The sequence below is a fragment of the Sinocyclocheilus rhinocerous genome, unplaced genomic scaffold (genome assembly GCF_001515625.1).
Source record: "Sinocyclocheilus rhinocerous isolate Xijiao unplaced genomic scaffold, SAMN03320098_v1.1 scaffold491, whole genome shotgun sequence".
Taxonomy (NCBI): domain Eukaryota; kingdom Metazoa; phylum Chordata; class Actinopteri; order Cypriniformes; family Cyprinidae; genus Sinocyclocheilus; species Sinocyclocheilus rhinocerous.
This window is the reverse complement of record NW_015625034.1, coordinates 1,527,575-1,554,002: the sequence shown is the minus strand read 5'-3', so window position 1 is coordinate 1,554,002 and position 26,428 is coordinate 1,527,575. Positions and strand designations below refer to the sequence as shown.

At 37.1% G+C, this 26,428-nt stretch overlaps 3 protein-coding genes across 11 annotated transcripts in view; 2 read left to right on the top strand and 1 right to left on the bottom strand.

The window, feature by feature from the left end:
• LOC107748966 (myosin-10-like) overlaps positions 1 to 13,009 on the top strand; it is a 55,440-nt gene extending 42,431 nt beyond the window's left edge. For 5 of the 6 annotated variants that reach the window (XM_016564032.1, XM_016564012.1, XM_016564040.1 and 2 more), the window contains 18 exons: positions 1,476 to 1,647; positions 1,769 to 1,981; positions 2,982 to 3,126; positions 3,241 to 3,447; positions 4,043 to 4,147; positions 4,425 to 4,577; positions 4,663 to 4,911; positions 6,126 to 6,338; positions 6,498 to 6,710; positions 6,827 to 6,988; positions 7,238 to 7,366; positions 7,459 to 7,547; positions 7,732 to 7,855; positions 7,937 to 8,145; positions 8,978 to 9,086; positions 9,575 to 9,747; positions 10,169 to 10,195; positions 11,598 to 13,009. In XM_016564032.1, the coding sequence (XP_016419518.1) occupies positions 1,476 to 1,647; positions 1,769 to 1,981; positions 2,982 to 3,126; positions 3,241 to 3,447; positions 4,043 to 4,147; positions 4,425 to 4,577; positions 4,663 to 4,911; positions 6,126 to 6,338; positions 6,498 to 6,710; positions 6,827 to 6,988; positions 7,238 to 7,366; positions 7,459 to 7,547; positions 7,732 to 7,855; positions 7,937 to 8,145; positions 8,978 to 9,086; positions 9,575 to 9,747; positions 10,169 to 10,195; positions 11,598 to 11,787 (2,882 nt within the window). In that variant the 3' untranslated portion in view covers positions 11,788 to 13,009. The remainder of the gene's footprint in view (positions 1 to 1,475; positions 1,648 to 1,768; positions 1,982 to 2,981; positions 3,127 to 3,240; positions 3,448 to 4,042; positions 4,148 to 4,424; positions 4,578 to 4,662; positions 4,912 to 6,125; positions 6,339 to 6,497; positions 6,711 to 6,826; positions 6,989 to 7,237; positions 7,367 to 7,458; positions 7,548 to 7,731; positions 7,856 to 7,936; positions 8,146 to 8,977; positions 9,087 to 9,574; positions 9,748 to 10,168; positions 10,196 to 11,597) is intronic. The other variant, XM_016564026.1, reaches the window with a different exon arrangement.
• Positions 13,010 to 16,407: 3,398 nt separating this feature from the next.
• Positions 16,408 to 23,090, bottom strand: LOC107748923 (uncharacterized). Of its 3 annotated transcripts, none has more exons than XM_016563950.1 (4): positions 22,101 to 23,090; positions 21,668 to 21,857; positions 18,012 to 18,154; positions 16,408 to 17,926 (listed from the first exon to the last, which is right to left on the bottom strand). In XM_016563950.1, the coding sequence occupies exons 2-4, from the start codon at positions 21,853 to 21,855 to the stop codon at positions 16,554 to 16,556; spliced, it is 1,704 nt and encodes a 567-aa protein (XP_016419436.1). In that variant the 5' UTR covers positions 21,856 to 21,857; positions 22,101 to 23,090; the 3' UTR covers positions 16,408 to 16,553. The 3 variants fall into 3 exon arrangements, with proteins under 3 accessions (XP_016419436.1, XP_016419429.1, XP_016419419.1); XM_016563943.1 differs by having other exon boundaries at positions 21,668 to 22,180; positions 22,366 to 23,090; XM_016563933.1 differs by having other exon boundaries at positions 21,668 to 23,090.
• Positions 23,091 to 23,575: 485 nt separating this feature from the next.
• LOC107748956 (mpv17-like protein) lies at positions 23,576 to 25,900 on the top strand. Of its 2 annotated transcripts, none has more exons than XM_016563991.1 (5): positions 23,576 to 24,229; positions 24,390 to 24,890; positions 25,024 to 25,094; positions 25,205 to 25,234; positions 25,330 to 25,900. In XM_016563991.1, the coding sequence occupies exons 2-5, from the start codon at positions 24,398 to 24,400 to the stop codon at positions 25,447 to 25,449; spliced, it is 714 nt and encodes a 237-aa protein (XP_016419477.1). In that variant the 5' UTR covers positions 23,576 to 24,229; positions 24,390 to 24,397; the 3' UTR covers positions 25,450 to 25,900. The 2 variants fall into 2 exon arrangements, with proteins under 2 accessions (XP_016419477.1, XP_016419468.1); XM_016563982.1 differs by having other exon boundaries at positions 23,576 to 24,239.
• The last annotated feature ends 528 nt before the right edge of the window (positions 25,901 to 26,428 follow it).

Here is a 26,428-nt window from a genome sequence, read left to right as displayed (position 1 = left end):
ACCACCCCGAAGAACCAATCGTCCAACCTTGAGGGCTCGGGACACGGTGGAGGCCGTTATTTCCGGATCCAATTCAGGCATTGCTACAGTCCCGGAGGACAGCAGCGCAGCCGAATCTTCCTCTCCAGAAAGCTCCGGCTCACCCTCCGATGCAGCGATCGACATCCGGTCGTCGGGAGGAGCGTCAACGGATACTGCTGGTACGCTTCTTGTAGAGGGCCCAGCACGTTCCATTGGCAGTTCAACTGGTTGCGTAGTGCAAGAGGAGCGATGGTCCCCCGAGGGTTGGTTCCCTGGAAGCTTTGCCATCACTGTTACCCTCAGACTGCCCGTGCTACTGCCTGAAGTAGCTCCCGCCTGACTGCCGCCATGACAAGAACTAGATCAAGGCAGAGGCAACGGAGCTCCGCCCCTTTGAGGAAACGGAGCTTGGCCCGCGACTCCGAGATTATCATTTTCCCGCAATGAGAACATGACTCATCCACAAATGCCACCTCAGCGTGCTAAATGCCGATCGCTCGGCTTCGAAGCGAAAAGCAGAATATGCGCTGCACCGGCTGCCTACTTATACTCACGCTGTGATCAGCGGCAGCTGGATGCAATAATCGCATGCCAATGTGCATTGGCTCATTTAGTTTACACTCGAAGTAGATTGGTCTCTCTAAGCGAGATCCCAATTCGTCGGTCACCGATGTGACGTCGAGAGCGACCGACTGAAAGGGAATTATAGTTTCCACAATAATATTAGCAAAACTGTATTCATCATTGATAATAATAGACAGATGCTAACAGATTAGCATATTAGAATGATATCTGAATGTGACACTAAAGCCTTGAATAATGGCTGCTGAAAATTCAGCTTTGTCATACAGGAATAAATTGCATTTTAAAATATATTAAAACAGAAAACAGTTATTTTAAATTGTAATAATATTTCACGATATTGCTGTTTACTGTAGTTTAATTAAATAATTTCAGCCTTGGTTAGACTTCTTTCAAAAATCTTACTCACCCCTTTTGAATGATAGTGTATCTCATGTCTCATATATATTTTTTTATGCATTAAACACAAAAAGAGGGATTTTTGATGAATATCTACACAACTCCTTTCCATACAACAACAGTGGAGAACAAAAAACACTATAAAAGCACCATAAGAATAGTTTAAAAAGACTTCAGAAGACTTGTAAATAGCACACAAATCACATGAACTACTCTTATGGTGCTTTATTTTTTTCGTCCTTTTTGAACCTTCTCTTACATGTTCAATATGAACATCTTGGTATGCAAAAGGACAGCATCAAGATTCTTAAAAAAATGTCCTTTTGTCTTCCATATAAAAATAACAGTTACTGGGATTGTTGGGGTTGGAATAGCATGATGGTAAATAAATAACTTTTTTATTTTATTTTGGGGTGGACTGATCCTTTATAAAAACACAAACAGGTACAAAAATGTATTTTCCTTTCCCTCAGAGCGTCTGAAGAGGGAAGAGCAGGGCCGTCTGGAACAGGAGAAGTGGAAGAGGCGGATGGAAGGAGAGGCAGTGGAGGCCCAAGAGCAGCTATCTGACCAGAGCTTACTCGTCACTGAGCTGAGAGGCAACCTGAGCCAAAGAGAGAAAGAGATCACCACACTACAGACACGGTACATGCACAAACATAAGTCTATCTTATAGCGAATCCAGCCATGTAGCACAATGTAGCACAGCCATTTTAAGAAGTAATACTCCTTAACAATGACATCTCTTACATTTTCTCTCCCTCAGGCTGGAAGAAGAGGGGGCACGTCGTGCAGAGGCTCAGAGAGCCCTGAGAGAGGCCATGTCTCAGGTCTCTGAGTTTAAAGAGGAGGTGGACAATGAAAAAGGAATGAGGGAGAGAGCTGAGAAACAGAGGAGAGATCTGGGAGAGGAGTTAGAGGCGTTGAGGACTGAACTAGAAGATACATTGGACACTACAGCTGCTCAGCAAGAGCTCAGGTGTGTGTGTGTGTTTGTGTGCTATTTTAAATAATATTTAGTGAAAATCTTTACATGCTTACTGAAAAAAAGGCATACACTATAGAACTAAAAGACAAATTTCGATATTAAATTGTCACGAAACAGTCAACTAGTGAGAAAATCACTATTAAATCCTTGTAAAAAAGAAACACACTTGAAAAGAATACTTACTTAGAAATAATATACTTTAGAAATTTGTACAGAAGAACTCAGCGTAATGTTTTTGGACACTTAATGAATGTTAATTGCAAATAAATAAGTACACTTTATGATAGTTTAAATTTATACAGTTCTATAAAAAAATATAAAACTGTATAAATATACTTTTTTCAGCTTAAGTGTAATTAACTTAACTTCAGTATGCTGTTTTGACCCACTTTTACAGGACTTAAGTACACTTTCATATATAATTTCATAATCACTTCTATTGTCTCTAGTAGTGTACTGCCAAATGTAGTGACAAGCATTTATGGTAAACTACAATATACTTTCATCTCATTTTTAATGAAGCTTGTATTTAAATGTATGTGTAAATACACATTTGTAATGATAAAGTTGCAATTTAGTACATTTAAATATAGACTCTATAACACACTACAGTTACTTTACTCAACACACTACTAAGTACTTTACATGTGCTTTAGTATGTTGGTCAACACATCAACATAAGTGTACTTTAAAACACAACAAAAGATTAAAACAATGATTTGTACTTTAAAACCTTTAATTGTGCATTTTTTAAATGTATACTTAAGTGTTCTTAAAGACAGTATAGTTTCATGATACACACTTATGTGGACTTTTATTTATTTAATATTATATTACCAACAAGTACAATTTAAAAATATATATATTTTAAGATTTGAAGTACACTTCAAGTGCATATTCATTACAATTATCAGAAGGGTAGACTTTATTTAAAGGCAGGCATTTTGGACAACTTAATTTATCCTGATTTTAAGCATGTGTGTTTGTGTAGGTCTCGCCGTGAGGCTGAATTAGGAGAGCTTCAGAGATGTTTGGAGGAGGAGACCCGTCGTCATGAAGCCCAGCTGTCGGAGCTCCGCATCAAACACACCGCTGCTATAGACTCCCTACAGGAGCAGCTGGATAATGCCAAGAGAGTGCGTCTCTTAGCGTTTACGTCTAATGCAACATGTTTACAAGCTGTTGTTACACTGGGAAGTCAGGTTTGTATTTGTAAGTTGCCAACCTTTGAGGTGCGTGTGTGTTCACAGTCCCGTCAGTCTCTGGAGAAGGCGAAGGCCGTTCTGGAGGAGGAGCGCATGAACCTGAGTGCTGAGCTGAAGACTTTACAGGGAGGGAAGATGGAGAGCGAGAGGGGCAGAAAACGAGCAGAGGGACAGTTACAGGAACTCAACGCACGCCTCGCACAGGCTGAGAGAGAAAGAGAGGAGCGAGAGGAGCGACTCAGTAAACTCCAGGTAGAAATGGGCCTTTCAACTAAGGCCACTAATTTCACAGTCAATATCTTGGTTTATGGAAAATAAACAGTTTTTTACCGATTTCTGGTGGGCACCAGAGAAATCTAATTTATGTAAACTCGGTTTGTGTTTTGGGCCAATTTTTGCAGTTGAAGTCCAGAAATCTGTTTCAATGGGCTTCTATGCGATTGGTAGTTTTGCATGAGGGCAAAAGATTTCCCCTTGCAGATTTTGCAGTGGGTTCAAATTGGTTAAGTGAATTAGTTGCGTTGATCAATGGAAAACTACTTGGTTTGAAAGTGAGTTCTCTGTGAACTATGCTTCATACAGTACATTGCTACACTATTGACAGTAGACAATGGCAAAAAAGCTTTTTTGCCCACAAAATTTAACTGAAATCCTTCCCCCTTCTGGAAAATCTAGCTTAAGCTGGTAGCTGTTTTGATACATGGTATCTGGGTTCTAGTTGGCCCAAACTGGTCATTAGCTGGTCCAAGCTGGTAATTGGCTGGTTTACCAATCACAATGTTACAAACGAACCAATAAATCAAACCAGTTTAAAAAACATCCAAACACTGAATTCTCTCTCTCTCAGTCGGAGCTCGAGTCTCTGTCCAGTTCCCTGTCCTCATCTGAGTCCAAATCTCACCGCCTAAGTAAGGAGGTCAGCAGTCTGGAGAGCCAACTACATGATGTGCAGGTAACTTGTGTGTGTGTGTTTTAATTTGCTCTCTTCCACTACATATTAATAGGCTCATGGGACTTAATTGAACTGCTTTTGAAGAAACACATTGTATGATGGTTGGATGGATGAATAGGAAATTAAATCCTCCAGAGGTTCGCCGCACATTCTGATTGTTGTTATATTTTAAAGCAGATCTTAGAGACTGTGATGTCTCTCTGCGACTGTGAATATGATGGCTTCTTAAGCATGCTTGTGTGTGTGTGTGTGTGTGTGTGTGTGTATTATTTTTTAGGAGCTACTGCAGGAAGAGACACGGCAGAAGTTGGCGCTGGGCTCACGTATGCGTGCTCTAGAGGAAGAAAAAGCTGGATTGATGGAGAGACTAGAGGAGGAGGAGGAGAAGACCAGAGAACTTACACGCCAGATTCAGAACCACACACAACAGGTACACGTCCATTTTTCACCCAACTAAAAACCTGTTGTTTTATCTTTACTCTGTTTTATGATGTTATGTTTATGTGTGCATGCAGCTGTCTGATCTAAAGAGGCAGACAGAGGAAGTGAATTCAGCGGTGGAGGTCGGGGAGGAGGCCAGGAGGAAGATGCAGAGAGAGCTGGAGAATGCCATTCAGAGAGAGAGAGCCAAAGAAGAAGAGAAAGAACGCATAGAGAGACAGAAAGAACGGCTCAGAGAAGAGATAGAGGACATGACAATTGCTTTGCAGAGAGAAAGACAGAACTGCACTGCTCTGGAGAAACGACAGAAGAAATTTGATCAGGTACAGTAGGAAACACAGAGCGGGAGGGAGGGATAGTTGGATGGATGGATGGATAGATGTAGAATGAATGGATGGTTGGAAGGATGGATTGACTGGATAAATGGACTGACTGGTGGATCGAAGGGTTGGATGGATGGTTCGACTGAATGAATGCATGCATAAAGAGATGGATGGAATGATGAATGGATTGAGTGGTGAATGGAATGATGGATTGATTGACTGGTGGATGGAAGGATTAACTGATGGGATGGTGGAGGGATGGATGTTTGACTTGATGAATGGATACATGAATGGATTCACTTGGATGGCTGGAGAGATGGAAGGAATAATGGATGCATTGACTGGTGGGTGGGTGGATGGATGAATGTTAGATAGATTGACTGGTGGATGGATGGATGATAAAATTAATGGATGGATGGATGGATAGATTGACTGGTGAATGGATGGATGATAAATGGACGGACGGATGGATGGATGGATGGATGGATGGATGGATAGATTGACTGGTGAATGGATGGATGATAAATGGACGGACGGATGGATGGATGGATGGATGGATGGATGGATAGATTGACTGGTGAATGGATTGATAGATGATAAATGGATGGATGGATGGACTGATGGATGGATTGAACTGTGTGGGTGGATGGATGGATGATAAATGGACGGATGGATGGATAGATTGACTGGTGGATGGATGGATGATAAATGGATGAAATGATGGATGGATTGAATGGTGGATGGATGGATTGACTGGTTGGTGGATGGATAGATGGATGGATGGATGGATGGAATGACTGGTGGATGGATGGATGATAAATGGAAGGATGATGGATGGATAGATTAACTGGTGGATGGATGGATGGATGATAAATGGAAGTATGTATGGATAGATTAAATGGTGGATAGATAGATGGATGGATTGACTGGTGGAAGGATGGATGGATGAATGGATGATAAATGGAAGGATGGATGGATGGATAGATTAACTGGTGGATGGATGGAATGATGGATAGAATGACTGGTGGATGGATGGATGAAGGGATGATAAATGGAAGTATGTATGGATAGATTAAATGGTGGATAGATAAATGAATGGATTGGCTGGTTGATGATGGATAGATGGTTGGATTGGCTGTGGTAAAAAGTAAAAAGCCTTGAAAATGAGAAGTGCAGCTCAAGACATTCATCACCCTTTGACCTTTAACCTTCAGTGTTTGGCAGAGGAGAAAGCAGTTAGTGCTCGGCTGCTGGAGGAACGGGACCGCGCAGAAGCAGAGAGTCGAGAGAAGGAGACGCGTTTCCTGTCTCTCTCAAGGGCATTGCAGGAAGCAACAGAGCAGAGAGATGAGCTGGAGAGAACCAATAAGCAGCTCCGTCTGGAGATGGAGCAGCTCGTCAACGCCCAAGATGACGTGGGCAAAAATGTATAGCTTGCTTTTTACCAATGCACTCATATAATATTTATTAACATTTATTTATTAATATTTATATATATAGCGTAGTAATAACAAGAGCTTATTCTGTTCTAAAATAATTATGTTTTTCTTTCTTTAAGTCTGTTTCCCTTTGTCACGCCTCCTCAGGTTCATGAGCTAGAACGTTCTCGACGGGCTTTGGAAACAGAAGCCCAGTCTCTGAAAGAACAGACCCAGGAGCTGGAGGATGAGCTGGCAGAAGCCGAGAACGCTCGCCTCAGACTGGAAGTCACCCTTCAGGCTCTTAGAGCTCAGTTTGAGAGAGAGATCAGCACTAAAGAGGAGAAAGGGGAAGAAAAGAGGAGAGCACTCAACAAACAGGTAACTGCCTTCAGCAGAACGAAGAAGTGAAGCGATGAGATACTATTTGAAAAGAATTTATCTTAACCTCCTTTTCTCTCCTGCTCTATATTTGTTTCTTCTATCACTTTGTTCAGGTGCGAGAACTTGAAACAATGCTTGAAGAGGAGAAGACTCAGAGAGCTCAGGCTTTGACTGTCAAAAAACAACTGGAGACAGAGCTGCAGGAGGCGGAGGCTCAGGTGGAAGCAGCCAATCGGGGCAGAGAGGAAGCACTAAGACAGATGAAACGTCTCCAGGTTCGTCAGTTTAATTAATCATTAAATAAACCACAATAAATGATAAAAATGGGTTGCTGCGAGTTGAGTGATTATAACTAGTTGTGTATCAGAAGTGATGTTTGGAATATTTATTGTAAACCAAAAGGCCAGATTTCATTAAAATAAACCAAAGTAGTCGTAAAAAATTTATGAATCTGATTTGGCCTGCAGGCTGACAACTGAAGAGCCCTGATGTGAATATTCAGTGTGTTCCTGTGTGTTTTTCAGACTCAGATGAAGGAGCTTATTCGTGAGCTTGATGAGACCAAGTTGGCTCGAGACGAGATTGTTGCCCAGTCAAAGGATGGCGAGAAACGGCTGCAAACGCTGGAAGCAGAACTATTACAGCTGACAGAGGTGTGTTACTCTGCCTGTGTAACCCAGAAGATGTTTTAACTGTTTTGAGTCTCTTATTCTTTTTTTTTGCTCTTCTTTTGACATTCTCTCAGGAGCTGGCTGTTTCTGAGAGGCAGCGGAGACAGGCCCAACAGGAGAGAGACGAACTGGCAGATGAAATCGTCAACAGTACAACTGGAAAGTCAGTATCTGTGCTTGTGCCGAGGTCCAGTGATGATGAAATTAAAATTTCCCCATTCTTACTTTCTTAATACATGTTCCTTGTCTTATTGTGCACAATTCATAGGTCCACATTATTAAACTCTAGGTCTGTTTATTAAAAAAGTAAATAGGATTCATGTTGTGAAACTTCGTTTCCCCTGCAGATCTGCACTGTTGGAAGAGAAGAGGCGTCTTGATGCCAGAATCACTCAGCTGGAGGAAGAGTTGGAGGAGGAACAAAGTAACGCTGAACTACTAGCCGAGAGGCAGAGGAAGAGCACGTTACAGGTAGACAAAGAAACACACAAACACACACTATACTACCAGACAAACACACAGAGACAGAGCCTTTCTCTCTGTTTATGTTAGGTTGAGACACTTACAGTCCAGTTATCTGGAGAGAGGACGCTGGCACAGAAGAGCGAGAGCGCACGAGAGACTCTGGAGAGGCAGAATAAAGAGCTGAAAACTCGTCTCAGTGAGATGGAGGGGGCTGTGAAGGGAAAACATCGCCTCAGTGTCGCCGCCCTGGAGGCCAAGATAGAATCTGTGGAGGAACAACTGGAGCAGGAGAGACAGTAAGAAAAGTCATATTGATTGTTATAGCATTTTATACAATGCAGATTGCTTCAAAGCCGCTTCACATTAATAAACAGGAAAATAAAATTGTTAATGTTGCAAGATTTGTCAGTTATGACTTTACAGTTTTCAACTGTAAAGCAGCTCTACTGAACATAATAGTGTCAATATCTTGCTCAATTTAGTTCAAAGTTGTTTCAATTCGGTTCAGTAACTGTCAGTGTTGCAACGTGCATAAATTATAAAACAAGTTCAATTCAGCTGTAAGAAGCTCTGCAGAAGGCAAAAGTTTCAGTGTTCGAGTAAGTTCAGTGTTGATTCAATTCAGTTCAATAACAGTGACGATGTTGAAATGATGTTCTCATCTGATAGTGTCAGTACAGTTAAATCAGTAATTTTATTGAATGTGAATGGTCTTTTAAACCCCTTATTGCATGAAAAAAAAAACATAAAAACGAGAAGTAGCAGAATGTCAGAACTGTTCTTTTACTTACAGTTCAGGTAGAGATCTAAACGGGACGAAAAGTTTCATTAAAAGTATTATAAAAGTGGCCTATACGACTTACATGTAATATTCCATGTGCTTAGAAGCCATTTGATAGCTTTGTGTGACAAACAAACTCAAATTATTCACTAAAAATCAAGCTTGATAGCCATGGTTACTATTAAATTTCATTGTATCTACAAGAGCATACAGTTTCTAAAAAAGCAAGAAAATGATGACAGATTTTTTTAGTGAATTATTTTTTTTAAGGATCTAAATTTACTGTAAAGATCAAACCAGAAATGTGACTGTTTTGTGTGTCTTCTCTCCCTTTTCTACCTTCCTAGGGAGCGAGCCATGGCCAATAAGCTTGTGAGGAAAACAGAGAAGAAACTGAAAGAAGTTCTGATACAGGTGGAAGATGAAAGGAGACATGCAGATCAGTATAGAGAACAGGTACTCCTCAAAAAAAATCATCAGTGCTTCTCAGACTGGAGAACTGTGTAGGATTTAGGCCTTCTTTAAAGCAATTCTCCATACAACATTTGGAGATCAGCCAAATCAATCAGCTTGAGATAAATCACATTAAAACAGTCAATTCAACAGTCCAAAATGATTATGAAATTAACTAGCAAAATTAAGGAAAAAAAGGTAAAAGGCAAAGGTAAAATACTGTGTAGCTCGTGGGAATGAATGAACTCATCCCACAAAGCATTGCTAATTATCGATTCAGTCTGTATTTCTTCTTTTAAATGCATTTTCTTATCAGAAACATAATTGCTTATCTCTACAACAGCTTATATTACATAACAGAAGTAGCTAATGCTACCTTGCCAGCCTTCATTAACTTACAAAAACTCATCACATGATTTGCAGGATGCATAGGGTGATGGGTAGTATAGTACACATGGAATTGTACAGTTCTAAAATCTCTCTTTTTGTAGTTGGATAAATCTATGGGACGTCTCCGTCAGCTGAAGAGGCAGTTAGAGGAGGTGGAGGAAGAGAACTCTCGCTCCAACGCTCAGCGCAGGAAGCTACAGCGAGAGCTGGAGGAAATGAGCGACAGCATGCAGAGCATGAACCGCGAGCTCAACACTCTCCGTTCCCAACTCAGGTAAAGATTAGGATGGTTATGATAGTGCTGTTTTAAGTATAAAATTCAAAGAGAGCAACACCGTGTCCTAACCAGACAGCAAAAAAGCAACAAGCAGCCCAGACCATGACAAGACATTTTGCTAGTCACTTGGTATCATTTTTTTTACAGTATGTATCAAATATCTCCTCTAATTGGCTGTGACTGTCACGTTTGGCAGCAGTTTGCATTCAGTGTGAACAGAAAAAATAGGAAACTTGCCACATTTTGTTCTTATAGGACAGTGAAAGATCCAGTCATTCTGTTCATACATAAATATATGTGCATGTCATCAAACCATTTCTTCACTGTATTTGCATGTTTCATTCACTCATTGACTCATCTAATGTGTCTGATTGTGTGTCCATCCATATTTGTCTGTATGTCTCCTACACCCACTCAGCGTCACAGAACGGCAGAAGTCAGAACAGTAGGTTTTTCATGTGTGACCATTGTGTGCTTTATGTTCCTCTCTGAGCAATTATCCTTTCTCCTCTTGATTCTAGTGGTGTGTAGAGGTGCCCTGTTGAGACTGTATAGGGGTGTAGAGGTGCCCTTTTTTAGTCCTTTGTAACTGATTTATTCAGAAGCATATAAAGATGGTGTAGTCTACATTGAATTGTGGGTAACGTCCTGTTTATAGATGGTGATGAATCACAGATTCTCTCTTCCACCAATCATGGACTTAGTTTCACTCTTTCAGCGTCCTCTTTTTTTCCTTTCTTTCTTCCAGTTTGTAATCAGTGAACCCAAAAAGTATTTGGACACTTTATTGGGCAACAAAATATCAAAACAAGTTGTTTTGTATTGATTTGTTTTGTTTTGTTTATAGGACAAAATGTTTTAAAGCAAAACATATGACAAAAAAAAGTTATTACACTATTTTGGATTTTTTTTCTTGTGTTTATAGGACAAAATGTGTTAAAGCAAAACATCTGACAAAAACGTTATTACACTGTATTTTGGCTTGTGTTTTTTGTTTTGTTTCGTTTTGTTTTGCTTGTTTTGTTTATTGGACAAAACATCTTAAAGCAATAGGCTATTTTGGCTTGTGTTGTTTTTTGTGCGTTTATAGCATTGGCCTCGAACTCAATTCCTGGGGCCTGTTTCAAAAAACAAGTTTACCAAATAAGCCAGGTTAATATCAGTTAGTCTGACTTATTGCCAGTTGATTTGGTTCAAAATAAGTCAGACTAACTGCAATAAGCCTGGATTATTTGGTAAACTTGTTTTATGAAACAAAACCCTGGAGGGCCACAGCTCTGCACAGTTTAGCTCCAACCCTAATCAAACACACCTGATCCAGCAAATCAAGGTCTTCAGGATCACTAGAAACTTCCAAGCAGGTGTGATTTGGAGCTGTTTGGAGCTAAACTCTGCAGAGCTGTGGCCCTCCAGGAACTGAGTTTGAGACCACTGGTTTATAGGATAAAACATGTTAAAACAAACAATTTGACAAAAATTTTATTAAACAGTATTTTGGCTTTTGTTTTGTTCATAGGACAATTGTTTTAAAGCAAAATGTTTTTGACAAAAAAAAAATTATTACACTATTTTGGCTTGTTTTTTTGTTTTGTTTTGTTTTGTTTTGTTTTTACAGGATAAAACATTTTAAAGCAAAACATTTGACAAAAAGGTTATTACACTGTAAAAAATATTGTCAAATAACTTCTGATCTAAACAGCTATAGTGTGAAAATGTCTAGAAAAGTCCAAACTTGCTTTGATATTTTGTGTCGAATGCATATATAATGTTTTGGGGACACTGTATATGTATATTATATTTTGTGCATGAATTGCAGTGAATTCTCTATTTCTGTGTTTGTGTCTCAGGCGAGCGCCGCTCCCTATCTCCATGCGTGCTGGCCGCAGGGCTCTGGTGGATGACCTTTCTCAGGAGAACTCTGATTCTGAGGATCCAGGTGCTTCTCCCACCCCGTCCAGCGGCCCGCCGGGTACCCCCACACCCTCAGACAACACCCTGGGCCCCCCTCCTCCATACAGCCTTACCGACGCTGAATAAGAAGGGGAGAGTGCGATAGATGGACAGTTTTACTGGTTTAACTTACATAGCTTTTGCAATCGTACACATAACAGAACATCCGTGCTGTCACACATAACTTGAAACTAGTTAATGTGATTTATTGATTTTAAATGAACAGATTAGCATGCAAGATGGAGAAAGACTGATGCAGTACTCTTATAGTACTATTTAAACCAAGCAAGCAGTGAGTAAAGACTGCAGTTTTTAAGTTGAGGAGAAAAGAAAACGACATTTCCCAGCATTCCTTGGGAAATACAAGTACTGTATATCGATGCAGTATATCAGGCTTGTTGTGGCAAAATTATGACGGCCATCTCAAGCTCTCTCTCAATCAATCAAAAGCCATGTGTTTAGGAGAAATTTGCATGTTGATGGCAATCAAAGGCCATCGGGTATTGCACAGATGATCCACGATCAGGCTAAAATGCATCATCAAGCCATCAAACCCTCAAAGCACTGAGAAACTTTCTCTCTCTCACTCCTAAAATAATGTAATGTTTTAAGAAATTGAGAGTTGAACAGGATCAAGGATGTCTCTTTGGTATTTTAGAATATCTCTGTGTTTAAATTTTAAAAGTGATAGCTCTACTTCAGATAGACAACAATGCTTTTTGTTATACATAATTAGGCAGAGATGATGATTATGGAAGCCCATTTCCACCCCAGTAAAGAAAAAAAAAGGTAATTGCAATTTTGTGTCACTACCTCAAATTTGATTCTCGTAATTGTGACTTTATATCTCACAATTTGACTATACCTTAAAATTGCAACTTTCTTTCTCAATACTGTGACTGTATATGTCACAAATGCAAGTTTGTTTTTCTCAATTGCGACTTTATAACTCACAATGTGACATTATATCTCAAAATGTGACTTCATATCTCACAGTGTGACTTCATATCTTGCGATTTCAATTTTCTCTTTAAACATTGTCACTTTACGTCTCACAAACAAGTTTGTTTTTTACAATTGCATTTTTATAACTCGCATTGTGGTGTTATATCTCAAAATCTTACTATATCTCACGCCGTGACTTTATATCTCGCAGCTGCGAGTTTGTTTCCACTAATTGTGACTTCGTAACTTAAAATTTGACCTAATGTCTTTCTATCGTGCAGTATGACTTTATAAGCCAGATGTACTAAACAGGGCAAATTAGCGTTAGAGAGCAATTCCATAAAAGCGCCGATGGGAGGGGAAAATTCTGCAGGTTATTTACTGACAAGATGCACATTAGAAAACACAGACGCAACATCTAATTTCCATAATGACCTGCGCAATCTACCAAGAGCATCGCAAATTAATGCCTGCTTTAAGACATGCTTTGTTTGGGCGTTAAATAATGGCGCAAATACCAGTGAATTTTCGAGCGCATGTAAATCGCGTTGCATGATTCTTTTAAAGGGGTCATGACTCCGCTTCGTCCACGGTGAAAGCCGATCTGGCGATCGACAGCGCGAAGTTGAAGTGTTTCCTCAGCGATTAGCACGGATCAGCTCCAGGCATGACGAAATAAGAGAAAGGAAAAATTTAAATCGCATCATATGACCCCTTTAAATAATTACCTTCTATAAATTTACCGATTGAAAGAGAAACTCCTACAAATGCATATTAAATAAGGTGAGTCGCAAAAATAACTGCGTCCACGCCTTTTCAGCGCTAATTTCCCACTGTGTGTCTTTAGTAAATCCTGACAGTAGTTTTTTTTAACTCCAAATGAGGGTTTGTGCTGGCGCAAGCTGATAGTAAATCTGGCCCTATATCTCATAATTGTGACTTTATATCTCACAGCACATTTTAAACTTTGTCACAGTTATCTTTTTGAATTTTTACTCTGAGGTAAAAAGGGGCTTCCATAGATGGAAATTTAAATGCACAAAGCTATGATTGTATAAAACAAAGACAGGCAAGTGAGAAAGAGAAAAATGCTTTTCTGTTAAATTAATATGCTACAAATTTGAGCTGTCCATTATAGCTTTTACATCTTAGCCATAACCTGACCATAAGAAAAAAATGAGGATACAGAAAATTAAAAAAATGCATAAAAGGTCAAACAGATACTGGACTTATAGCAGAAAACAAAAGAAAAGCAGCCAAAGCTGACAGATTTCACCTCCATGTAGATTTAACAGTAACTATATTTGAAATATACCTGCTGTGATCTCATTCAAACTTTAGTATTCAGTTCAACTCCCTATTGAGTCCAGGGTATCTGTGCTGCAGATCGAACCCTCTTAGATACTGTGCGTAGATAGTTAGGTAGCTCTAAAGGGACGCTTTTGTTAGTAGTGACGTAGATAGGTAGTTAGGATTTCTTAATTTATGTCTTAACACATCGGCACCAGTTTCAGACTACTGACTTGTTGTAATTTTGATCAAATAAGAGAATTCCAGTATGCAGTCTATTTATTTTGTTTTGTATTGATTTTTTGTCTGCACATAGACATGTCATGGTTGTTGTATAGTTTGCAGTCTTAAGTGAAAACGAGGCGAAATGAAAGAGAATTTGAGGGTAAGGATGGGTTTACAATTAGCAGGGTATCAGTCAGTAACACTGGACAGAATAAAAAATACATTTTCACTAAATAAGCTGCAGCGGACCTCAAAGAATATAACACATCAAACTCAAATAACACATCCGTCAATATGGTTCTGACACTGGGCAAGAGTGAGAAGTCTGTTATCAGAGTTTCTATGTCATGGTGTGAACTTGGAAGATATAAACATATAATATCTTGCCTGTTTTTCCCAGGGTTTGAAGGCTGCTAGTTATTACTTATCTCATTATATCAATGTAACTTTTTTTTTTTTTTGAATCAAAAGGACATATTGTATTTTTGTTTGTTCATTTTTGAATGTGGTAAATATTTATGGATCAAAGCGTTTGTTACACACAATCTGGGGCGTATGGATGACTAAAGGGACATTATTTTAGCTGTATGCATGTCAACAGTGCCTGTAGAGTCCATTGAAAATCAGTGAAATAATAAGAACGAGGTCTGAAATTTGATAAATAAATTGCAATATTAAGTCTCCCTGAACAGCAATCTGACTCAGACATCCTTCTCATAGATACTTTTTAGATTACAGTTGTTGATTGGTTCTGAAATGTTTTTTTTTAATTGATGAATTCATGACAAATGAAAGTTTCCTTAACCTTCACTACACGCAAGTCTCTAATATTGTCATTCATAGATATTGTATGGTGATGAGCATTTTAATACACTGCTCCTGACTTACACATGCTAAACTGTGAATAATAATCGTTTGTCACCATTAAGTATTAGAACATATTTAAGATCTGTTCAGCCTGTGAAATTACAATTTGATTCGCTGATGCACTGAGGAGTTTATTACACTGTTATTACCGCAGTTATTAATACCGCAACAGTATCTGTCCTATAAATCGGAAAGCAGGGTTTTCGTACTAGATCATCACTGTACGTAAAATGTCTGTAATAGGTTATATAGATCCATTTTGATACTTGAATTGTTTTATTTGCCCCAATAATGTTTCATTTAATGTATTTTTAAAATTCTGATCTCTAGAATCAAGATGGAATTGTATTTAGTTGTAAAATGTTGACTGAAAGGGAGGAAACCAAGTCATTTTAATTGATTTGTACAAGATTTGCAGAGCTGTTCAAACTCAAAAAATCAATTTGGAGAGCATTTGAATTCAAAAACCAGTCGTATTTCTCTGAATCCTAAATTTTAGGTTAATAAATGAGCCTTGTTATACTGAACCTGTGCTTTATAATGCAGCTTTGAACCGGTGTGAGATGAGTGGACAATAGCAGAGAATATGTACGAAAAGGAATTAAAACTCCAGCGGAGAAACATGTTTGTATCTGAAGTGTTTCTGAAGAGGACTGTGTGCTTTTTTGCATTTGTGGAACTTGAATTTTTAACCATGTTGTTTATTTGATCTTTCGCTTTATTTTGCTATAATGATAAATTGAGACTGGGGTGAATTTTAATATACCATTGGTTTTGAAATCAGTGTGGTTTATTTTCACACTAACACACTATCGATTCACCATCAGCATAGTGCCACATAAAATTACAATGAAGGAATCAAATGAATCATCAGTTTATTAACCAAAAATAGAAATCACAGTTGAATTGGACAAATTATTAGACATTTAAAATAGTTTTACAGTATGCTAAGTTTAAAAACATGGTTATATCTAAAAATAAAATAAACTAATAGTAAATGAATAAATTAATTAATCAATAAATCGCTTTTCAAATGAATAAATAAATAGATATTTAAAACTTCATTTTACATTTAAAAGCGTAGTTAAGTATAACAATAAATCACTTTAAATTGATAAATAAACAGACATTTAAAATTTCAAAGTTTAATTCATGTTCATAATGTAACTTAAACGCAAAAATAAAATAATATATTAATAACTTTTAAAGCATTTTTTTAAGCCTGTCCAACCATATTGGACCAAAGACAATGAAACACTGAACTGATGGCCAGTCCATCACAGGGCTCTTTAAATACAATAATTTTACATTTGAAAAGTAAATTGATCCATTTAAATAATTGATTTTTTTGTATTATGATACAATACTCATACAGTTTTTATTACATAAAATATTTAATTTTTCACACCACAGACAAGAACATTTCACAGAAATGATCATAAAATCACAAAAGTGTAAAAATCAAACATCCCCAGGTACAATGAAATTCATGAAAACAGTTCATACAATTAATGTCCAATGACTGATCAGTACTTTCCAAATGTATTATTCATGCTATTTACCTCTTCCTCTGCCACAATATTACCGAACAACCAATCATCATCTAGAGGCGGAGTCTGAATTGGAGTGGGGTGGAGCTTATGCAATGTGGCTGGGAAAGATCTAGCCACGCCCTCAAAGTTGTGACTGCCTCTGAATTTTGTGTAAAAACACGAGTCTTCTTTATGATAACAAACGCCTTCAAGGCAGCATGTTATCGGGCATTGGGGGCCTGATAAAGTCTGGTTGAGATTCTCAACCTGCACAGTGTTTTTGTCAACATTTCTGATATCAGTTTCTTGGATCATAATCTGATCTGGACTTGTATAGTTCTTGTATGAGCTTTTTAGAGGTTGTTGTTCCCAGTCGTCATGAAGAATCCTTTTGGATTGGTCCAACTGTCTCTCAAATCCTGGGAACATGTGGTTGCTTGAAACATTACCATCCATGACAGAAAAATCTGTATCTAAATAACAATCCTCCTTTCCATTCGTCTTCATGCAAGGTTCAACCTGACCAAACCGGTCTTCTAGAATGATATTGTGGTTCATAGCATAGTTTATTTGATCATGATGGAAACTACGTCTATGTGGCTCTTGACTACAGAGAACATTAGCGAAAAATGAATGACCCGTTTGGCCCAAAGTGGACATAGAGTTGGTGGCCCCACCACCAGAACCTGTTAGGTTCTCTAGATCTGAATCCAGAGAGCTTGGAAACGCACATGTTTCCTGTAAACATCGTCCATCCTTTTCACTGTGATCCATCCACTCAGCCATTTTATCCAGGAGGTCAAGGTCATCCACCATATCCATTTGGAGACTCTCTACGATGGTGGCATCTTGCATTTGGTTCACATTGTGCTCTGCATCTATGAGCATCTGAACCTCCAAATCACATGAATCTAAAGACAAGAGTGAAATCACCGGAGAAGGAGGTGACAGGTCTTGAACATCAATGTCTGTGGGGAGAAACTTCACGTCATGGTACTTGGTGAGATGTGGTTTCGAATATGTTCTTGTTCTTTCAATGGACCCAAACCAGGAGGACATGCTGTCCTCTAGGAGACTGTCGTTCATTTGAGTCAAGCTTTCTAAATCAGTAGATGCTGGCTGCCTTTCGAAGCTGAAGCTGAAGTCGATGTCCTTCTCCATTGAGCTTGCAGGGTTGTTTTTCAAACCTTTGCCGTCTTTGTCAGTTCTCGGATTTCTTCCTCTACTGTTGGAGAACTTGCACGGTGAGAAACTTTTATCAGCCACATGGGTGTCCAAAAGACTGTCCAATGTCCAGAGGTCACACACATCCTCTTGTTGTTCAGGAAGCGCTTCGGTTTTGTCAGCATTTATAAAAGTTTCAATAGCTTAGAAAACAGAACAAGGAGTCATCAAACTTATACCAAACCAGAACAAACCGGTTTTGAAAATAAAGAAGTAAGGCTCTTTTACCTTTTTTTGAAGGTTTGGGTGACTGGTCTGTGACTTCTGTTACAATGTGAGATAGTCTGGGAGTTAGATGATCGGGGGGTTTATCAGTTGCAAATAAAGCAGATGCCAGCTGATGGTTCGCTGCCTCTATTTCAGCAAATTTTCTGTGTAGAGGCAAATGGAATATTAATTATAATTATTTAAAATATTTATAATTATGTAGTTATAAAATATTATATATATATATTTAAAATATACAGTCAAAAGTTTGGGGTCAGTAAAAGTTTATTTTTTAAGAAATAAATACTTTCATTCAACAAGATCACATTCAATGAATCAAAAATGACAGTAAAGACCTTTTAAAAAATCTATGTCCAAAAATAAATGTTATTCTTTTTAACTTTCTGGTTATTAAAGAATCCTGAATTTTAAAATATATATATATATTAAATAACTGTATTCAACATTGATAATAAAAAGAAACATTTCTTGAGCGCCAAATCAGCATATTACAATAATTTCTGAAGGATCATGTGACACTGAAGACTGGAGTAATGATGCTGAAAATTCAGTTTTGTATGGAAGCCCGTTTCCGCCACTGAATAAAAAATAAAACAAAGGTTATTGCAACTTTTTATCTCACAATTCTGACTTTATTTCACAGAATTGAGTGATATAAAGTCACAATTTGGACATTTTTTCACAGAATTGCGTGATATAAACTCACAATTGTGAGTTATAAAGTCAGAATTGCGAGCTATAAAGTCACAATTCGGACATTTTTTCACAGAATTGCGAGATATAAAGTCACAATTGCGAGATATAAAGTCACAATTGCGAGATATAAAGTCAGAATTGCGAGATATAAAGTCAGAATTGCGAGATATAAAGTCAGAATTGCGAGATATAAAGTCAGAATTGCGAGTTATAAAGTCAGAATTGTGAGTTATAAAGTCAGAATTCGGACATTTTTTCACAGAATTGCGTGTTATAAAGTCAGAATTGCGAGCTATAAAGTCAGAATTGCGAGATATAAAGTCAGAATTGCGAGTTATAAAGTCAGAATTGTGAGTTATAAAGTCAGAATTCGGACATTTTTTCACAGAATTGCGTGTTATAAAGTCAGAATTGCGAGCTATAAAGTCAGAATTGCGAGATATAAAGTCAGAATTGCGAGTTATAAAGTCAGAATTGTGAGTTATAAAGTCAGAATTCGGACATTTTTTCACAGAATTGCGTGTTATAAAGTCAGAATTGCGAGCTATAAAGTCAGAATTGCGAGATATAAAGTCAGAATTGCGAGTTATAAAGTCAGAATTGTGAGTTATAAAGTCAGAATTCGGACATTTTTTCACAGAATTGCGTGTTATAAAGTCAGAATTGCGAGCTATAAAGTCAGAATTGCGAGATATAAAGTCAGAATTGCGAGTTATAAAGTCAGAATTGTGAGTTATAAAGTCAGAATTCGGACATTTTTTCACAGAATTGCGTGTTATAAAGTCAGAATTGCGAGCTATAAAGTCAGAATTGCGAGATATAAAGTCAGAATTGCGAGTTATAAAGTCAGAATTGTGAGTTATAAAGTCAGAATTCGGACATTTTTTCACAGAATTGCGTGTTATAAAGTCAGAATTGCGAGCTATAAAGTCAGAATTGCGAGATATAAAGTCAGAATTGCGAGTTATAAAGTCAGAATTGTGAGTTATAAAGTCAGAATTCGGACATTTTTTCACAGAATTGCGTGTTATAAAGTCAGAATTGCGAGCTATAAAGTCAGAATTGCGAGATATAAAGTCAGAATTGCGAGTTATAAAGTCAGAATTGTGAGTTATAAAGTCAGAATTCGGACATTTTTTCACAGAATTGCGTGTTATAAAGTCAGAATTGCGAGCTATAAAGTCAGAATTGCGAGATATAAAGTCAGAATTGCGAGTTATAAAGTCAGAATTGTGAGTTATAAAGTCAGAATTCGGACATTTTTTCACAGAATTGCGTGTTATAAAGTCAGAATTGCGAGCTATAAAGTCAGAATTGCGAGATATAAAGTCAGAATTGCGAGTTATAAAGTCAGAATTGTGAGTTATAAAGTCAGAATTCGGACATTTTTTCACAGAATTGCGTGTTATAAAGTCAGAATTGCGAGCTATAAAGTCAGAATTGCGAGATATAAAGTCAGAATTGCGAGTTATAAAGTCAGAATTGTGAGTTATAAAGTCAGAATTCGGACATTTTTTCACAGAATTGCGTGTTATAAAGTCAGAATTGCGAGCTATAAAGTCAGAATTGCGAGATATAAAGTCAGAATTGCGAGTTATAAAGTCAGAATTGTGAGTTATAAAGTCAGAATTCGGACATTTTTTCACAGAATTGCGTGTTATAAAGTCAGAATTGCGAGCTATAAAGTCAGAATTGCGAGATATAAAGTCAGAATTGCGAGTTATAAAGTCAGAATTGTGAGTTATAAAGTCAGAATTCGGACATTTTTTCACAGAATTGCGTGTTATAAAGTCAGAATTGCGAGCTATAAAGTCAGAATTGCGAGATATAAAGTCAGAATTGCGAGTTATAAAGTCAGAATTGTGAGTTATAAAGTCAGAATTCGGACATTTTTTCACAGAATTGCGTGTTATAAAGTCAGAATTGCGAGCTATAAAGTCAGAATTGCGAGATATAAAGTCAGAATTGCGAGTTATAAAGTCAGAATTGTGAGTTATAAAGTCAGAATTCGGACATTTTTTCACAGAATTGCGTGTTATAAAGTCAGAATTGCGAGCTATAAAGTCAGAATTGCGAGATATAAAGTCAGAATTGCGAGTTATAAAGTCAGAATTGCGAGTTATAAAGTCAGAATTACGAGATATAAAGTCACAATTGTGAGTTATAAAGTCAGAATTGCGAGATTTAAAGTCACAATTGCGAGTTATAAACTCACAATTGCGAGTTATAAAGTCAGAATTGCGAGTTATAAAGTCAGAATTGCGAGTTATAAAGTCAGAATTGTGAGTTATAAAGTCAGAATTGCGAGATATAAAGTCACAATTGGAGATATAAAGTCAGAATTGCGAGATATAAAGTCAGAATTGCGAGTTATAAAGTCAGAATTGCCCGTTATAAAGTCAGAATTGCGAGATATAAAGTCACAATTGGAGATATAAAGTCAGAATTGCGAGATATAAAGTCACAATTGGAGATATAAAGTCAGAATTGCGAGATATAAAGTCACAATTGGAGATATAAAGTCAGAATTGCGAGATATAAAGTCACAATTGGAGATATAAAGTCAGAATTGCGAGATATAAAGTCAGAATTGCGAGGAGTTTATATCTCGCAGTTCTGACTTTATTTCTCAGAATTGCAATTTTATGTCTTGCAATTGTGAGTTTATATCACGCAATTATGAGAAAAAAAGTCTGAATTGTGAAATAAAAAGTCGCAATTACCTTTTTTATTTTTTATTCAGTGGCGGAAACGGGCTTCCATAGCTTTGCCATCACAGGAATAAATGAAATTTTAAAATATATTAAAATAGAAAACAGTTATTTTAAATTGTATATTTCACAATATTACTGTTCTACTGTATTTTTGATCAAATAAAAGCAGCCTCAGTGAGCATAAGCTTAATACATAAAAAAATGTACTGATCTTTGAACAATATGAATATATCCAGTATAACACACCTCTGTATCATGTTGTGCAGAAACCTGCGATGATTGACTTGTCGTTTTGATGGCTTGTTTTTACGTGGTCTTTGCAAAGTCCTCATCATGTGACCAGCTGCTGAAGTCACAAAAGTAAAAAGATCACGGCCCCATGGCACTCCAGACTCCAACCCCGGTTCAAAGGTCAAAATACTGGATGGACGCATAGCTTTGGAAATAGAATGAGGACAAAATATAAGCATGACAGAGAGAGATCATATTCAACATCAGATTCAGTCACTTTTCTAAATTGTCAAAGAATGTCAAAATAGCTTTTCAACATGTTGGTTTGCAATCATGTACCACAAAAACTAAAGGAGCACAACTACTCCAACACTGCATTAAAACAAGATTTAGATCTCTAAAACCTGATGGTAACCAAATTAAATCTTTATATGAAAGCCCAACTTACCTTCTGTTGCTCAATAAGAATCCACTTTGAAATGATGTGCACAGAGAAGCAAAAGGCTTTGCACAGGTTATGTACCCTGACTGACCAAGAAACCGAGAGAGACAGAGAGAGAGAGAGAGAGAGCGAATGATGAGGGGAGCGTGGCATCGATTCATTGATGATGCCACAGAATGACTGATTCTTTGTCTGCTTAGAGAAAGGCTGGCAAGACAGCACCATTAAAGAGGACAGAGAAGTGCAGTGAAATAAAAAGAAAAGCAATTACCTAGAAGTCAACTGGTTTGGGCCGTGTGCTCTCTTTAAGCATTGTCAAAAACTGCGCTTGTTAAGTGTTAGCGCACCGGCTAAGCACTTAATGGGCCTTTCATTGATCTCTTTAATCTCGGATCCTCATTAACGCATTCTCCTGTCTGAGAGCTCCGCTGGTTGCCACAGACAAATTGCCTTCACTTTTCAGCCCTCAGACAAAAGGTTGTTTTTACATATCTATGGGGGCGTTCAACATAATGGAATGAGGACCAGAGGACAGGAAATATGACATGATTCATAGCAGCAGATACATATTCATTTTAACTGTGCTTAATGCTTAATTTATGACGCCAAAGAAAATGGAATATTCTATATCCACATATAGCATTTATATTTGAAATTAGATTCATTTTTAAAGGGATAGTTCATTTAAAAGGAAAGAATTCTGCTGTGATGTATGTATGTTCTCTGTTGGACAATTGTTAATTGACAAATTAAACTAGTGCCAAATATATCCATAGTTAAAAATTGGATAGTTCACCCCTAAAAATTAGAATTTTGTCATCATTTACTCACCATTATGTTACAAACCTGTTTGGAAGAGACGTTCTTTCTTCTATGGAACATTTTTTTTTTTTTTAAAGTCATGAGAATGACACCAAAGTGTAGTTTTATTCACATCTGAAATTATGCATCATGTTTGATAGCATTCAGTTGTGGAAACAGTATTTATACACACAATTAAACATTTTTCACATCTGCATAATTTGACAAAATTACAGCTTTATTGAAAAAAATGCATAATAATAATAGTATTACTATTATATTCATTACCTTCATTTTCCTGTTTCCTTCACACAAAATACCTTCATATAATGAAAAAAGAAAATCACAAAGGTATTTCTGTTCATTTTAATAAAGATGATATAACATAAAAGTTTAAGAAACACCAAGCTCAGTGTTATTTTAATTTATATACTATATATTTATTCACATTTAAAATTAGTTTTTATTCTTATATTTTCAGTTTTCATTTTAATTTACATTTTAGTCAGTTGTGTTTTATGTTATTTTTATTAGTTTGCTTAATATATCTATTTAGCTTTAATTTATTTTTTGTAAGTTATAGTAATTTTAGTACTTTAGCTTATTTTATTTCTAATATTCATTTAAAAAAATTTTAAGTTTAAGTGTTTCCTCTAATGCATATTTTATTTCTGCTTTATTTGAAATAATAAATGATTTTCAGTAGTTTTAGTTAATAACACCCAGATGGTAAATTGGTAATATCATCTTGTTTGAATGTAGTTTATATTAATCATTCTTGGTCCATTATCATTCAGCACTATGGTAACATTTGCAGTGGTCTGTGGACAGGAGATTCTTCACTATATTTAGTACAACTACACACCCACACACACACACACACACACACACACACACACACGTGTCAGCTCATGTTCTCTCTCGGTTTTGAAGATCCTCAGCTTTCAGCCTGGTGTTACAATGTCCTTCTCTCAAGTTTAACATTGGTGAGCTTCATACTTCATACTGTGCATCTGATTTGTGCATTTAATTTTGTATGATTATCATGCATTAGCAGAAAATTGTATACAGATTATTAGCTTAATGCCTTTCCCTTTTCTAACTTACATTCCCTGGTTCTCACCATGTGTTCTTTTCTCGCATTCTTTCACTGACTGATAAACGTTATCATAAACACTCATTCTTGCTACTAGAACTTTGTACCACAGAACAAACAGGTCCGATTGGTCTATGTTTGACCAATCAGTCTGCTTGGTTTACAAGAATCAGTCAGAGGGATCCAACAAAGTGAACCTTGTGATTTGTCATTCATTCTGAAACAGGACAGCTACATGGTGAGTTACTGTAAGCAGTGTGTCTATCTATCTATCTATCTATCTATCTTTGTCATTTCTAAACATAAAAAAACCTCACATTCAGATGAAATGACTTTTAGATCCGACCAAACCGATGTGCATATTTCAGTGTAATAACATATGTATTATCCTTGTTTAGTGGTCATCATGAACAGAGCATGGGTTTTGTTCAAATCCCATCCATACATCTCCAATGTGGTGGGATACACAACGCTTTTTGCCACAGCAGACCTCATTCAGCAAAGCATGGTGGGAAAAGCTCAGGACAAAGGGACAGTTCGCAAACTGGATCGAGTGGGACAAGATCCCTCCAACACTTCCATTGAGGAATTTACTGTGGCTGGAGAAGCAAAGACAGATGATGATAGCAAAATAAGGAACTCAGAAGGAAATAAAAAAGCTTTGGAAATAAATAAAACATCAGCTCCAGTACAACATACTCCACAGCTTCACAGCATCAACTGGGCCCAGACTGCTCGGGTGGCACTGGTTGGGTTCTGTTTTCATGCCAACTTCAATTACCATTGGCTTCGTGGACTGGAGAGGATGTTTCCAGGAGGAGGGATCAGAAGAGTGTCACTTAAAGTGTTTCTGGACCAGCTATTTGCAGCTCCTATGACAATAAGTGCTTTCTACATTGGTGAGAACCAGGGGATTTTCATCATACTTCCACTTCTACTTTCATAATTGAACGAAATCAACGCATAAATATCTGTGCATATGAATTCATAGTTGGAAATGTTTTACTACAAGTGTTTATTACACTTCTAAAGGGCTGAGCACATTGGAGGGCGCAGAGGATCCCCTTGAAGACTGGAGAACTAAATTTTGGACCTCTTATAAGGTAACCAAAAGGAACACAGGAAGAACACTATTCACCATAAATGTAAATATTAAAGGTTCAGGATCAATTCTGACACACTGATTTACTTTTTTTTTCTCTCTCTCCGGTAGACTGGAGTAGTGTATTGGTCAACAATGCAGGTACTGTTAGTCCATCCATTTGTTCATACTTCTGTTCATCTGTTTCTATGAAGTTTCCTCATTTTCTCCCTAAAATGATATTCTTCATGTCTCAGGCTGTGAACTTCTCGCTGATCCCGCCGGTGGCTCGTACTGTTTTTGTTGGAGGAGTCGCTCTTGGCTGGACTGTCTTCTTGTGTCATTTCAAGCAACAGAAGAGTGACTTCCTGACTTAGGCTTTATTCTGCAGCTGCTTGGCTTTGAATTTAGCCAAAACATGGACTGGTCTTTAATCAACATATGCAACATAAAATGCATACATGCAACTATGTACATATTGCATATAAGGGATGCAATAAATCAGGCTGATGTTTTAAACAACATGCAATCTGAGCAAATAATTTTGCTTGTTCTATTGGACTGGATTATTTCTTACCCCCGAAATGGTGGTAGCGAAATATATTTACTTCCACACTGTGACAAAAATTAAGGTAAAACGGGTTATCAAAAAAGAAAAAAATGTGGACTTGGTGCATTGGTTGTTGATTTTGATATGTGGGAAGTATACAGATGAATCATTCACAAAAATAACTAAAACCAGGGTTTAGAAAATAGTTTGGGTGAATTTTCATTTCATGCTGATTTCCTTTTATTCATGATTCATGCTTAGGAGAGAGATTTTATAGATTTATTGAAATAAAACAATAGGTTATAGATATGATGGGGGAACTACAATGATATTATTATTATTGCATTTATTAATTTATATAGCCTAGTTATTTATATAAAATATATAATATTTATTTATCAGGGACAATATACATTAATTATAATATATATATATTATTATTATTTTTTTTTTTAGAAAAAAAATACTGTGGCTTGTCTGTCAAAAGTCTAACTGTAGTTAAGTTTATTTCAGCTGCTTAAAGGGGTCATATGATGCTGCTAAAAAGAACATTATTTTGTGTATTTGGTGTAATGAAATGTGTTTATGCGGTTTAAGGTTAAAAAAACACATTACATTATTATTTCCACATACTGTACATTATTGTTTCTCCTCTATGCCCCGCCTTTCTGAAACACGTCGATTTTTACAAAGCTCATCGTTCTGAAAAGCGAGGGTGTGCTCTGATTGGCCAGATATCCAATGCGTTGTGATTGGCCGAATACCTCAAGCGTGTGACGGAAATGTTACGCCCCTTACCATACTGT